The sequence below is a fragment of the Scyliorhinus torazame genome, chromosome 9 (genome assembly GCF_047496885.1).
Source record: "Scyliorhinus torazame isolate Kashiwa2021f chromosome 9, sScyTor2.1, whole genome shotgun sequence".
Taxonomy (NCBI): Eukaryota; Metazoa; Chordata; class Chondrichthyes; order Carcharhiniformes; family Scyliorhinidae; genus Scyliorhinus; species Scyliorhinus torazame.
Window position 1 is genome coordinate 91,851,840 of NC_092715.1, and position 15,237 is coordinate 91,867,076.

A 15,237-nucleotide genomic window follows, 5' to 3' on the forward strand; every position below is an offset into this window, starting at 1 on the left:
TCCCGAATGTTTCCGACTCAACTACTTCCACAGGCAGTGCATTCCATGCCCCCACGACTCTCTGGGTAAAGAACCTACCTCTGATATCCCTCCTATATCTTCCACCTTAAATTTATGTCCCCTTGTAATAGTTTGTTCCACCCGGGGAAAAAGTCTCTGACTGTCTACTCTATCTATTCCCCTGATCATCTTATAAACCTCTATCAAGTCGCCCCTCATCCTTCTCCGTTCTAATGAGAAAAGGCCTAGCACCCTCAACCTTTCCTCGTAAGACCTACTCTCCATTCCAGGTAACATCCTGGTAAATCTTCTTTGCACCTTTTCCAAAGCTTCCACATCCTTCCTAAAATGGGGTGACCATAACTGTACACAGTACTCCAAATGTGGCCTTACCAAAGTTCTGTATAGCTGCATCATCACCTCACGGCTCTTAAATTCAATCCCCCTGTTAATGAACGTGAGCACACCATAGGCCTTCTTCACAGCTCTATCCACTTGAGTGGCAACTTTCAAAGATGTATGAACATAGACCCCAAGATCTCTTTGCTCCTCCACATTGCCAAGAACTCTACCGTTAACCCTGTATTCCGCATTCATATTTGTCCTTCCAAAATGGACAACCTCACACTTTTCAGGGTTAAACTCCATCTGCCACTTCTCAGCCCAGCTCTGCATCCTATCTATGTCTCTTTGCAGCCGACAACAGCCCTCCTTACTATCCACAACTCCACCAATCTTCGTATCGTCTGCAAATTTACTGACCCACCCTTCAACTCCCTCATCCAAGTCATTAATGAAAATCACAAACAGCAGAGGACCCAGAACTGATCCCTGCGGTACGCCACTGGTAACTGGGATCCAGGCTGAATATTTGCCATCCACCACCACTCTCTGACTTCTATTGGTTAGCCAGTTCGTTATCCAACTGGCCAAATTTCCCACTATCCCATGCCTCCTTACTTTCTGCAGAAGCCTACCATGGGGAACCTTATCAAATGCCTTACTAAAATCCATGTACACTACATCCACTGCTTTACCTTCATCCACATGCTTGGTCACCTCCTCAAAGAATTCAATAAGATTTGTAAGGCAAGATCTACCCCTCACAAATCCGTGCTGACTATCCCTAATTAAGCAGTGTCTTTCCAGATGCTCAGAAATCCTATCCTTCAGTACCCTTTCCATTACTTTGCCTACCACCGAAGTAAGACTAACTGGCCTGTAATTCCCAGGGTTATCCCTATTCCCTTTTTTGAACAGGGGCACGACATTCGCCACTCTCCAATCCCCTGGTGCCACCCCTGTTGACAGTGAGGACGAAAAGATCATTGCCAACGGCTCTGCAATTTCATCTCTTGCTTCCCATAGAATCCTTGGATATATCCCGTCAGGCCCGGGGGACTTGTCTATCCTCAAGTTTTTCAAAATGCCCAACACATCTTCCTTCCTAACAAGTATTTCCTCGAGCTTACCAGTCTGTTTCACAATGTCCTCTCCAACAATATCGCCCCTCTCATTTGTAAATACAGAAGAAAAGTGCTCGTTCAAGACCTCTCCTATCTCTTCAGACACAATACACAATCTCCCGCTACTGTCCCTGATCGGACCTATCCTCGCTCTAGTCATTCTCATATTTCTCACATGTGTAAAAGGCCTTGGGGTTTTCCTTGATCCTACCCGCCAAAGATTGTTCATGCCCTCTCTTAGCTCTCCTAATCCCTTTCTTCAGTTCCCTCCTGGCTACCTTGTATCCCTCCAATGCCCTATCTGAACCTTGTTTCCTCAGCCTTACATAAGTCTCCTTTTTCCTCTTAACAAGACATTCAACCTCTCTTGTCAACCATGGTTCCCTCACTCGACCATCTCTTCCCTGCCTGACAGGGACATACATATCAAGGACACGTAGTACCTGTTCCTTGAACAAGTTCCACATTTCACTTGTGTCCTTCCCTGACAGCCTATGTTCCCAATTTATGTACTTCAATTCTTGTCTGACAATATCGTATTTACCCTTCCCCCAATTGTAAACCTTGCCCTGTTGCACGCACCTATCCCTCTCCATTACTAAAGTGAAAGTCACAGAATTGTGGTCACTATCTCCAAAATGCTCCCCCACTAACAAATCTATCACTTGCCCTGGTTCATTACTAAGTACTAAATCCAATATTGCCCCTCCTCTGGTCGGACAATCTACATACTGTGTTAGAAAAGCTTCCAGGACACACTGCACAAACACCACCCCATCCAATCTATTTGATCTAAAGAGTTTCCACTCAATATTTGGGAAGTTAAAGTCACCCATGACTACTACCCTGTGACTTCTGCACCTTTCCAAAATCTGTTTCCCAATCTGTTCCTCCACATCTCTGCTACTATTGGGGGGCCTATAGAAAACTCCTAACAAGGTGACTGCTCCTTTCCTATTTCTGACTTCAACCCATACTACCTCATTAGGGTGATACTCCTCGAACTGCCTTTCTGTAGCTGTTATACTATCTCTAATTAACAATGCCACCCCCCACCTCTTTTACCACCCCTAATCTTATTGAAACAGATATATAACCAGGGACCTCCAACAACCATTTCTGCCCCTCTTCTATCCAAGTTTCCGTGATGGCCACCACATCGTAGTCCCAAGTACCGATCCATGCCTTAAGTTCACCCACCTTATTCCTGATGCTTCTTGCGTTGAAGTATACACACTTCAACCCATCTCCGTGCCTGCAAGTACTCTCCTTTGTCAGTGTTCCCTTCCCCACTGCCTCATTCCACGCTTTGGCGTCCTGAATATCGGCTACCTTAGTTGCTGGACTACAAATCCGGTTCCCATTCCCCTGACAAATTAGTTTAAACCCTCCCGAAGAGTACTAGAAAACCTTCCTCCCAGGATATTGGTGCCCCTCTGGTTCAGATGCAACCCGTCCTGCTTGTACAGGTCCCATCTTCCCCAGAATGCGCTCCAATTATCCAAATACCTGAAGCCCTCCCTCCTACACCATTCATGCAGCCACATGTTCAACTGCACTCTCTCCCTACTCCTAGCCTCGCTATCACGTGGCACCGGCAACAAACCAGAGATGACAACCCTGTCTGTCCTGGCTTTTAACTTCCAGCCTAACTCCCTAAACTTGTTTATTACCTCCACACCCCTTTTCCTACCTACATCGTTGGTACCAATGTGCACCACGACTTCTGGCTGCTCCCCCTCCCCCTTAAGGATCCTGAAGACACGATCCGAGACATCCCTGACCCTGGCACCCGGGAGGCAACATACCTTCCGGGAGTCTTGCTCGCGACCACAGAATCTCCTATCTATTCCCCTAACCATTGAATCTCCTACAACTATTGCTTTTCTATTCTCCCCCCTTCCCTTCTGAGCCCCAGAGCCAGACTCAGTGCCAGAGACCCGGCCGCTAGGGCGTTCCCCTGGTAGGTCATCCCCCCCAACAGCATCCAAAACGGTATACTTGTTTTGAAGGGGAACGGCCACGAGGGTTCCCTGCACTGTCTGCCTGTTTTTTTTTTCCCCCCTGACTGTAACCCAGCTATTCTTGTCCTGTACCTTGGGTGTGGTTACCTCCCTGTAACTCTTCTCAATCACCCCCTCTGCCTCCCGGATGATCCGAAGTTCATCCATCTTCAGCTCCATTTCCCTAACACAGTCTTTGCGGAGCTGAAGTTGGGTGCACATCCCGCAGGTATACCGGGGACACCGGGTGGTATCCCTCACCACCCACATCCTGCAGGAGGAGCATGCAACTGGCCTAGCCTCCATCCCCTCTTACCTGACAGAATATAGCTGCCCAGTGGACTAACTAGATCTCCACCCTCCGACTCTGCACCCAGTCAGCTACACTTTCTGTAAACTCCTGGCTCTCTTCTCACTCTTTGCGGAAATGTCGGAAACAAAATGAAAGGAGCACCTTACTCCCTCCTCCCCTTATACTCCCTCGGTCACCAAACTCTTACTATAGCACTCAAAATGCACCAAATTCAGCACTCGGTGCAAACAATGTCTGCACTGTAGGGGATCACTTTTATACTGTGAATCTAGCCTCTGAAAACTGGCCTAATCCAATTAACTAATTAACAAGCTCCAGTTGCAAGTGCCTACAAGTAGACGCTTGTTTAAAGCTGATTGAAAATTCACCTTCTTCTAAACCAAACAGCAACTTTTAAGTTAATTAACTAAATAAAAGAAAGACGGAACTTTGGATAAAAATGAAGCCTTATACTCCCTCGGTCACCAAACTCTTACTATAGCACTTAAAATGCACCAAATATTTCTGGATCTTTGAAGCAGTTGTGAAGTCTGCAGTTTTGGTTAGCATTAAAATTGTCATCTGGGCAGATAATAAGCACAGAGAAACAGGAGTAGACTATTTAGCTTGTTCTGCCAGCCAATAAAATCATAGTAGATTAGCCTCTTGACTGTATTTACCTGGTCTTGATTTCATTATCCTTAAAAGCCAATCTATTCCAGCTTGGAAATTTTCAATTGACCAGATCACATCAGCTTTTTGGCGGAGTGTGTTCTGAATTTCCATTATCCTCTGGGAACAACTGCTTTCTGACATCATTCCTGAACTGCTTAGCAGTTAACAGTTGTTAACAGTGGTTTGATCACTTTAATTATTTCATTTTTATAAGTTAATTGAGGGAATGTAGGCAGCTCTGGCTCAGCCAGCATTTATTGGGGGCGATTCTCGTTTCACGATGGCGCGAACTGGGCCCAGGCACGACCTATTCTGGCCCCCACAGGGGGCCAGCACGGCGCTGGAGCGGTTCAAGCGCTCCAGCATCCTTATGCGGCGCCAAATGGGCGCCGTGCCAACCCGAACATGCGCAGTTGGGCTGCGCCATCCTACGCATGCGTGGGGAACGTCTTACACACGCCGGCCCTTCACCAACATGGCGCCGGTGTCCTGGGGCCGCGCGTGGAAGTAGGTAGACCCGGGGTGGGGGAGGGGTGGGGAGAGGCCGGCTGGCCGATCGGTAGGTCTCGATCGTGGGCCAGACCCTATCGGAGGCCACCCCGGTGAAGGAGCCCCCCTCCCTTCCCCACAGGCCGCACCCCCAGCGTTCCTGCAGAGTTCCCGCCGGCAGCGACCAGGGGTGGATGGCACCGTTGGGAACCTGTCATGTCATAGCGGCCGTCCGGCCCATTCGGGCCGGAGAATCGGCGCTTGCCGGTTCTCCGAGTGGCCTGGTGCGAATCGCGTACCGCTGGTTTCCGGGGGTGGGAGAATTGCGTACAGGGGTCGGGGCGGCGTGGCGCGATTCGCGTGGCGCCCCGGCGATTCTCTCACCCGGCGTGGGGGGGGGAGAATAGCGCCCCGTGTTTTTGGTAGGTGCTTTCTAATGAGTATTGATCCTTGATAATGTACACTCTGCTGATACTGTGCATCGGTAGTGGAAGGAGTGAATACTTGTAGATAGAGTGCCAATCAAGGGTGCTGTTGTCTTGGATGGTGTCAAGCTTCTTGAGTGTTGTTGGAGCTGCATTCAACCAGGTCAGTGGAGAATATTCCATCACACTCCAGACCTGTGTCTTGCAGATGGTGGCAGGCTCTGGGGAGTCAGGAAGTGAGTTACTTGCCACAGGATTCCTAGCCTCTGAATTGGCCTTGTAGCCACAGTATTTATATGGCTAATCCAGTTCAGTTTTGGGTCAGTGGTAAACCCCAGTGTATTGTTAGTGAGGGATTCAGCAATGGTAGTGCCATTGAATGTCAAGGTGTGGTGATTAGATTCTCTGTTGTTGGAGAAGGTCATTGCCTGACACTTGTGTGGAGTGAAAGTTACTTGCCACTTGTCAGCCTAAGCCTGAATCTTGTCTAGGCTTTGCTGCATTTGGACATGGACTGCTTCAGAATTTGAGGAGTCCTGAATGGTGCTGAATATTGTGCACTCATCAGCGAAAACCATCACTTCTGATCTTAGGCTAGAAGGAAGTTCATTGATGAAGCAGCTGAGGATGGTTGGGCCTTTACCCTACCCTGAAGTGCTCCATACGTGGTATGGAAAGGTAGAGGGAGGGTTATAGAAGAACATGGGAATAGTGGTTGTGATAGTGTAGTGTGCCTGAGGGTGAGGGCTAGGGTGCCTAACACTTGTGCACAGAACTTGTTCAATGTCCCAGCGAAAGGAGGCAGCCCTTCCAACCTGCCCATCTTCACGTCCACATACTTCGTTTTGAATCTTGGGCCTTTGGGTGCCCACAGCCCCGAGTCCAGCCGGTTCCCGCCACTGCATCATGAAGATAGTCTAGTCGGGTGGTGCCTTGGAGAAGGTGAGATCGCAACCTTGGGAAATCTCCTTTCTCGAGATTCCTGCCTCAGAGGAGAATCCAGGCCTATAAATATCTTTCCCGAGCCCTGATTAACATTGCGAGGAAAACATGTACTTTATTTGTGCAGCGAACATTTTCTCTCTTTTATTTCTATATTAATTCATTGAATTGACTTAATCATATTCTTAATGCCTGAAAAATACTCAGCTTTCCCAACTTTGACTCTCTAAGATCTGTTTACTGACTGATATTTATTGATTGTAATTCACTCTTTAGATACTTCAGCAAATTTTCTTCAAAACAGGATGTTTCAACTGAAGAAAATGCAAAAAGAAAGTCCACATCAGAAATTTGCACACATTTGGACATCAAATTTCATGGAACTCGTATTTGCTACAGTTCGTAATGTTGCTCTGAATTCAAATTACTAATTGTCTTTCCCGCTTGATTTCAGGTACATTGGTTGCTTCAGAGTGATTTTGATATGACAGGAGACTTTTTAACAAGCAACGGTACAGTCATGATCCTAGATACGCAGTCAAGTGCAGAGATAAATGTTCAGCTATTGGCTGATGACATTCCAGAATTAGATGAAGTTTACATAATTCGGCTAATTTCTGTGGAAGGAGGAGCTGATCTGAACAAGGAAAAGCACAGTTCAAGATTCTATGTCCCTGCTAACGATGACCCTTACGGTTTGTTTGCCATTTACTCAGAAGGGCAAACTGTGATTGTTGAAAGTGACTTGAGTCGCTATTTTCAGATTAATATTACAAGACATGGTGGGACATTTCAAGATGTGATTGTGGAATACAAGCTCATGTTTCATGGACAAGATGGATTTTTGGGGACTGTGTTGGTCAGAGATGGTGCTGGATTTGCTGTTGCCAGAGTGCCAATCACAAATCAGGTGAGCAATGAAGTAAATATATATATATTTTAGCATAATAAATCTACCGTAATTGAGATGTGCTGAAGAACCTACACAGCTGGTTCATTGAGTGTGCATAGAGCACCTACTTGGAGTGGGCACAAACAGCTATGTAAATACCATTACCTTGTGCTTCATTTTCCACTGCTGTGCTGGAGAGGCATTCGGGAAGTGTTTTCAGTAGAAGCAAGCGTTGGGCCTTGCATCAGGATTCTACCTGATCAGAAAGTCTGAGATGCACAGCAGCAAGGCTGCCGTGAAGGATGGAAAAAGACAAAGGAATTCTTTTCATCACATGGGTGTAGTGTTGGGTGTTCTGATGTACAGATGAACCAACACGGTTGTATTTGGTACAACGCTGTTTTATTTCAACTTGTTGTTTACAGTTCTGTCTTGATACTCTGCACGTGGTGACTCCCTGTGTGTGATGTTAATCAGGTCCTTTCCTTGTCCTGGCCCCCAGATCTACTGGCCACCAGGTGTCGTGTTTCTTCTCTTATACTGTCTCTGTCCTTGTCTATGATTGGTTGTCGTGTTGTATGTGCTGATTTGTCTGTTGGTGTGTCTATCATGATGTGTGTGTTTGAATATCATGACATCCTCCCTTTTTTACAAAATTATGTGCCTACGTGGTTATAAATACGAATGTGTCGTGAGTGCATCTAAAAGTGTGTGTGCGTGATATTTACAGCAGGTGCATGTGGCGTAACTATATACATGGGGCGATGTCGGGTGTGTCACGCTAACGAGGTTGTACCATAACAAAACAGGAAGACGAAAAACTTTGAAGTGTGGTCCGGTCAAACGATATCTGGAATGATAAAACAGTAACATGTTACAATACAATAGTGTTTCAACTTTAACGTGTGAACAGTCTCATAAGTCCAATCTAGTAGGTGTGCGACGAATTCGGGTTGACCGTCTCAAGGGTGGGTCGAGAACCACCGGCTGAGGTGCGAGCCTGGCCAGGGGTGGCGATGGAAGGGGCATGGTCTGTGGCAGCTCCACGAAGTCATCCTCGGGAACCAGTGGAGGATCCGGCGTGTGTGCACTGTTCGGTTGCGAGCGTGGAAGGCGGCGAAGGGCTCGCCGATTGCGGCGACGCACTGATCCATCCGGCATGCGTACCAGGAACGAGCGGGGAGCCACACGTCGGAGAACTTCGGCAGGTGCTGACCAGCCACCATTTGGCAGATGAATGCGGACTTTATCCCCGGAGGACAGGGGGGGAAGATCAGTCGCCCTTGTATCGTACAGACTCTTCTGGCGATCACGCTGCAGTTGCATCTTGTGCAGTACCTTAGCATGGTCCGTTGTTGGTGTCTGGATGGAAGGCACAGTTGTCCTGAGGGTGCGACCCATCAGTAGCTGTGCTGGCGAGAGACCCGTGGCTAGCGGGGCCGATCGATAGGCCAGCAGGGCGAGGTGAAAGTCCGATCCGGCAGCAGCAGCCTTGCAGAGGAGCCGCTTGGCAATGTGAACGCCCTTTTCCGCCTTTCCATTTGACTGTGGATGTAGAGGGCTGGATGTTACGTGTGTGAAACCATATGATGCGGCAAAGGACGACCATTCACGGCTGGCGAAACAGGGCCCATTGTCCGACATGACAGTCATCGGAATGCCGTGGCGAGCAAAGGTGTCCTTGCTGGCCCTGATGACTGCAGACGACGTCAGATCGTGTAGGGGTATGACTTCTGGGTAATTGGAGAAGTAGTCTATGATGATAATATAATCCATGCCAAGCGTGTGAAATAGGTCGACACCCACCTTCACCCAGGTGGACGTCACCAGCTCTCGGATGCTGAGATGATGCCAAATGGCATCCGGTTGTATCAGAATCTGCCGAAAGGGGTGTTAAAAGTACATAGCTTTCGGCTGGACGGGTCCAGTTGGATCTGCCAAAATCCTTTGGAAGCATCCAGTTTGGTGAATATTTTGGCTTGGGCCATCTCACTGGTGATTTCCTCTCGTTTCGGTATGGGATAGTGTTCCCGCATAATGTTATTATTTAGGTCTTTAGGGTCCATACAGATGCGGAGCTCGCCAGAGGGCTTCTTGACACATACCATGGAGCTGACCCATGGCGTGGGCTCCATGACCCTGGATAGGACCCCTTGGTCCTGGAGATCCTGCAGCTGCAACTTGAGGCGGTCTTTAAGTGGCGCAGGAACCCTGCGAGGTGCGTGAACGAACGGGATGGCGTCCGGTTTGAGGCAAATTTTGTATGTGTATGGCAGTGTCCCCATGCCTTCAAATACCTCCTGGTTGTGAGCAAGGAGGGATTGGAGATTTGCATTGAAGTCAGCATCCAGGAAGTCGGATGTGTCGCCTGGAGAGAGAGACATAATTCGCTGTACAAGGTGAAGAGCCTTGCATGCCTGTGCGCCCAGCAAGGAATCTTTCGATGAGCCAACAATTTCAAAGGGGAGTGTGGCCGTGTGCGTTTTGTGTCACCTGGAGCTGGCAAGATCCCATTGCCGGGACGACGTTCCCGTTATAGTCAACCATCTTGCACCGGGATGGCTGGATAGGTGGTTTGAAATTCATGGCATGGAATGCTGAATATGCTATGAGGTTGGCGGATGTGCCAGTGTCCAGGCGGAAAGTGATCTGCGATCGGTTGACCGTCAGAGTGGCACTCCATTCATCAGCCGGATTGATGGTGTTGACCCTGTTCACATCAATGACTGAAACCAGGAAGGCATCTTGGTCATCTGTGTCATTTGGCTGGATGTCCTGACGTGTCTGCGAGGTTGTCGGAGATGTGTAGGATCCATCGGTTGAACCGCTCAACAGTAGGCAGCGTAGTGGCCCATCTTGCCACATCGTAGGCATTGTCGGTTTTTAGCAGGACATTGCCCCTTTAAATGTACAGCTCCACAGTTGCCGCACGTCATGACGTCACGGCGTTCGTTACGCCACTGCGCATGCGCAGTTCGGTCTTGCATCGGGCGCGCCTGCGCAGTGCGTCCTTCGATGTTGCCGTTGGTTTTGGCGCGGGTGACCGCGAAAAGCGCGGGAAACGGCCGCCCTCGTCCGTGCCGCGGGCCGGGAGATAATCAATTGCCTGGATGCGTTCGGCCTGGCTTGCCGATTCGACGGCTAGGGACCCCCTCCGTGCCGATTCGGTCGCCTGAAATTGGGCAAAACGGCTGGTTGCATTTTCATGGAGGACACAAGCTTCCACCGCAGACGCTAAGGTCAGGCCTTTAATTTTAAGAAGCTGCTGGCGTAGGCCACTGGTGGCAACGGCAAAAACAATCTGGTCCCGGATCATGGACTCTGAGGTGGTGCCGTAACCGCAGGACTGCGCGAGTATGCGGAGGTACGTCAGAAAGGGTTGAAAGAGCTCATCCTTACCTTGCAGGCGTTGCTGAAAGATATACCTTTCAAAACTTTCATTCACTTCAACGTTAAAGTGCTGGTCTAGCTTGAGGAGGACCGTGTCATACTTGGATTGGTTCTCGCCTTCCGCGAACACCAGTGAGTTGAATACATCGATGGTGTGCTGACCTGCGGTGGTGAGGAGCATCGCAATCTTTGTTTTGTCCGAGGCACCCTGTTTTTCATTGGCTCGCATGTACAGTTCAAATCGCTGCTTGAAAAGCTTCCAATTGGTGCCAAGGTTCCCAGCGACTTGCAACGGCTGCGGTTTGTTGGTGATGTCCATATCTCAGGATGGCAGGTTTGCCGGCAGGTATCGATCCACTCCTGTACCATGTAGTGTTGGGTGTTCTGATGTACAGATGAACCAACACGGTTGTATTTGGTACAACGCTGTTTTATTTCAACTTGTTGTTTACAGTTCTGTCTTGATGCTCTGCACGTGGTGACTCCCTGTGTGTGATGTTAATCAGGTCCTGTCCTTGTCCTGGCCTTCAGATCTACTGGCCACCAGGTGTCGTGTTTCTTCTCTTATACTGTCTCTGTCCTTGTCTATGATTGGTTGTCGTGTTGTGTGTGCTGATTTGTCTGTTGGTGTGTCTATCATGATGTGTGTGTTTGAATATCATGACAATGGGTTTGACAGAAATTTGGGGGCTTGAGGTCATGTGGCTATTGTAACAAATGTGAGAAATTTTCATATTTTAAAGTTTGTATTTAGTATTTTTGCTGTGATTGCAGAGGGAGAGAACAATTGATTTTTGCAAGGGCAATGCAACCTTTTGTAACAGGACACAAGAATGTGGTGTGCTTTTGGATTGCAGGTGGCTTAGTCAGTGGGAGAAGCCAGGTTTGTTAGTTGCTTCCACCAAGCTGGACAGCCAGCGTTCATTTTCGTTCTAAAGAAATATCTCTCTCCCAAAGACTATCTCAATATAAGCATGTAAAACCCGATTGTTAGCATTATTCACTGGTATAAATTTTGCTTAATTTTAATTGCAATGTAGAGACAGATTTCAGGAAGCACGTTAAGTTGGTGTAATTATTAACTGTAAAGCTATTTCTTTGTTGCTAATGTGCTTAATTCTGTGTTTAAATAAAAGTGTGTTTTGCAATGAAAGCAGTCTGCTGATCAATGTTATCACTCCTATGGTGCAGTGGCATTCCCTCACAGTTTTACCCAATGCAAATTATGGGTTCTAGTCTGGGATCTTAACAAAATATTGCAGTTCTGGTCCATCCTCATGATAATTCCATTTGGACAGCAGCCAGAAATCTTGTAGCCCACAGTAATAAGTGTTGCTCCAAGTTTCTCAACCCTACAGCAGGGGCTGACTTTACACCTTACTTTCAATGACTTGGCTGTTCAGGGGGAGGCTGTACCATGCAAACATTTGCTTTGGGTTATTGACCTGAGTCTAGAAATTCTTTGGGTGTGCTCTATATGACCTGCACTTATGTGGATTGGAAAGAGAAAATACTGATCTGTATCCTCATTTTTAGCCTTGAAAATCTTGCATTGCATTGTTAGCATTTTTTGTACAGCGTTATGACATCATCATTTTAATAGTTAGTGCTGTAAGCTTGGGTAGAACTTTCTAATTGCAAGATTGCTGGAAAAAGAGACTTGTCAAAGATTTTCATCTTGTACACCTCTGGACACTTCGCAAGAATACCATTAATAAGGGGGAAACATTTGTGTTGATATTCTAGTTGAGAAACCTACCAGGGGTTCTCCATCTTGACCTACCACAAGCCTACCTTCACAGTTCAATACACGACTTGGGGTTCTTACAGTTCCACATGCTATAAGATTGGCCTTGCTATCAACCTTGTAAAAAGGTCCAATTTAAGCTTGATGCTTAAATAGGGCACATCAAAAGAATCCTGCAGGATAATTGCGACCCTGATCAGGTCAATTTGTGCTATATATCGCACAAACTCATAAATGGGCGCAAGGCAATGTAGACTCTCAGATGTTCCTAGTCCGCCTCAAATGGCCCTGGAAGGGCAAGGTATCTCAAAAGTTTAAGCGACAGATGAAGCTAGCTGTTTCACGCTACTAAGCTGTAGCAACACTGGTGGTATTCGCCTCTAACAGATGCTACACCATCAAGCCAAAAAGGCATTCTGACTATCACATAAATGAGTAATATGGTATATGAATGTCAGTGCCATTGTCAAGCTAGATACATAGGCCATACATCACAAAGACTAACTGATCATATGGAATAGCATGTCCCAGCCGCTATTCGCAGTGGGCAAGGTACACACCATACCCAACCTGCCCTTGCAAAACTCAAAACATTTGTGCTAAAAATTACGCTGACAACAATTTAAGATTGTTGGTCGGACTCAGAGTGTGGCGCCTTTGCATGTACTGGAAGCTACATAAATTAATACACAGGGCTCTGTTCTTCGCAGAGAGAAAGAAAGTGTACACACACTGCGCATGTTTCAGCTAAACAAAATAAATGACAGCCAGCCGCTGATTCATTCTCCAGAGCAGTGCCTTGACCAATCAGGGTCAAGCTGTATGGTTTAAGTTTCAAATAATTTTAGCAATTATCTATTAGTCACCATTAACTGGTTCATTCTGCATGACAATGCTGTTAACCGTCAGAGTCCACTTGCCACCCAATCAGAATTCTCCTCTTGTACAGTATAAATTGTTGTTTTCCCTTTATATTGGTATCCTTGCAAATGAGTGCAAGATGAAAACCTTCGACATGTCTCTTTTTTCAGCAAAACTCAAAACGACTAAGTACAAGATGTTAGGATGCTGCACTGTGAAGTGTGCTGCAGCTTGTCTCACATATGAGACTTCTGTGGTAAGGCAGAGAAATAATGGACACTAGTTTCTCTAAGTCAAAAGTGCTTATTGATTAATAGCATTTTACTTTTGATTTTTCCTTGTAGACTTTCCTTGGACTGGATTTTGATGCTTCTGTTGAATTAGTAAATGTGAGCCTTTTAAGTGGAAATACTTCCATTCCTCCCCCCCGACTTTTCAATGGGGCGAACTCAGCCATTATTTTTGTCCCAGAAGAAGCAGCAAATTCTGAGGTAATTTTATTTTAGCATCTATAATTTTGGATTGAAAGATCTTAATAATTGTTTGACTTCTCTACGCTAAACATTTCAGATGGCATTCATTGCTCCTCGTTATTTTTTTACTTGAATTAATAATAAGAATCTTTATTGGTGTCACAAGTAGGCTTACATTACACTGCAATGAAGTTACTGTGAAAAGCCCCTAGTCACCACACTCTGGTGCCTGTTCTGTACCCTGAGGGAGAATTCAGAATGTCCAGTTCACCTAACAAGTACGTCTTTTGGGACTTGTGAAAGGAAACGGAGCACCTGGAGGAAACCCAGGCAGACACAGGGAGAACGTGCTGACTCCGCACAGACAGTGACTCAAGCCAGGAATCGAACCCTAGTCCCTGGCGCTGTGAAGCAACAGTGCTAACCATTGTGCTACCGTGCCACCTTTATATAAGTAATGTAATAATGACTTTGAAATACTTACTTTGTAGTATTTTTTCCAAACAGTGATTAAACTGGAGAAAATTAGCAGAAGTCTCTTGCATTATTGATTATTCAGCAAGTTGATCGATATGCAGATATTAAATTAAATAAGTATTCTGTACATGATCCTGAACAATAATAGAAAACACGGGACAATCACAGCAGGTCTGCCAGCATCTGTGGAGAGAGAAGGAGCTAACGTTTGTGGATGACTGTTTGAAAAGTCAAGACTGACAAGTCCTCGGGTCCTGACCGACTTTATCCTAGGGTGTTAAAAGAGGTGGCTGATGACTTAGTCGATGTGTCGGTGTTAATTTTTCAAAATTTCCTAGATTGTGAAAAGGTTCCAATAGACTGGAAAGTAGCAAATATAACCTCTCTATTCAAGAAAGGAAGGAGACAGAAGACAGGAAACTTGACGTCGTAATGGGAAAGGTGTTAGATTAGAGCACTAAAGGGCAGCATGGTGGCAGGGTGGTTAGCACTGCTGCCTCAAAGCTCCAGGGACCTGGGTTCGATTCCGGCCCTGGGTGACTGTGTGGAGTTTGCATGTTCTTCCCGTATCTGCGTGGGGTTCCTCTGGGTGCTCCGGTTTCCTCCCATAGAACATAGAACAAACATAGAACATACAGTGCAGAAGGAGGCCATTCGGCCTATCGAGTCTGCACTGACCCACTTAAGCCCTCACTTCCACCCTATCCCCATAACCCAATAACCCTATCTAACCTTTTTGGACACTAAGGGCAATTTAGCATGGCCAATCCACCTATCGTGCGCGTCTTTGGACTGTGAGAGGAAACCGGAGCACCCGGAGGAAATCCACGCAGACACGGGGAGAACATGCAGACTCCGCACAGACAGTGACCCAGCGGGGAATCGCACCTGGGACCCTGGCGTTGTGAAGCCACAGTGCTAACTGATGTGTTGGGTGTTCTGGAACACATACAGGTCACCAACACTTGAAGTAGTGCAACACTATTTTATTAAAAGGTTAACTATTTAAACATACTTGAACTGTGGGCAAATATGATACCAGCTTTAACTAAAGACCTTTGCCTTGTCCTAACCAGTTGATGTACTCAGCACATGGTGAATGTCT

The 15,237-nt window shown here is 46.8% G+C and overlaps 1 protein-coding gene across 1 annotated transcript in view; it reads left to right on the forward strand.

Annotated features, from left to right (window-relative positions):
* Nucleotides 1–15,237, forward strand: part of adgrv1 (adhesion G protein-coupled receptor V1) — a 981,490-nt gene that overhangs the window by 499,560 nt on the left and 466,693 nt on the right. Inside the window, exons 70-71 of the mRNA XM_072516264.1 lie at nt 6,747–7,202; nt 13,527–13,673. Coding sequence (XP_072372365.1) covers nt 6,747–7,202; nt 13,527–13,673 — 603 coding nt within the window. The remainder of the gene's footprint in view (nt 1–6,746; nt 7,203–13,526; nt 13,674–15,237) is intronic.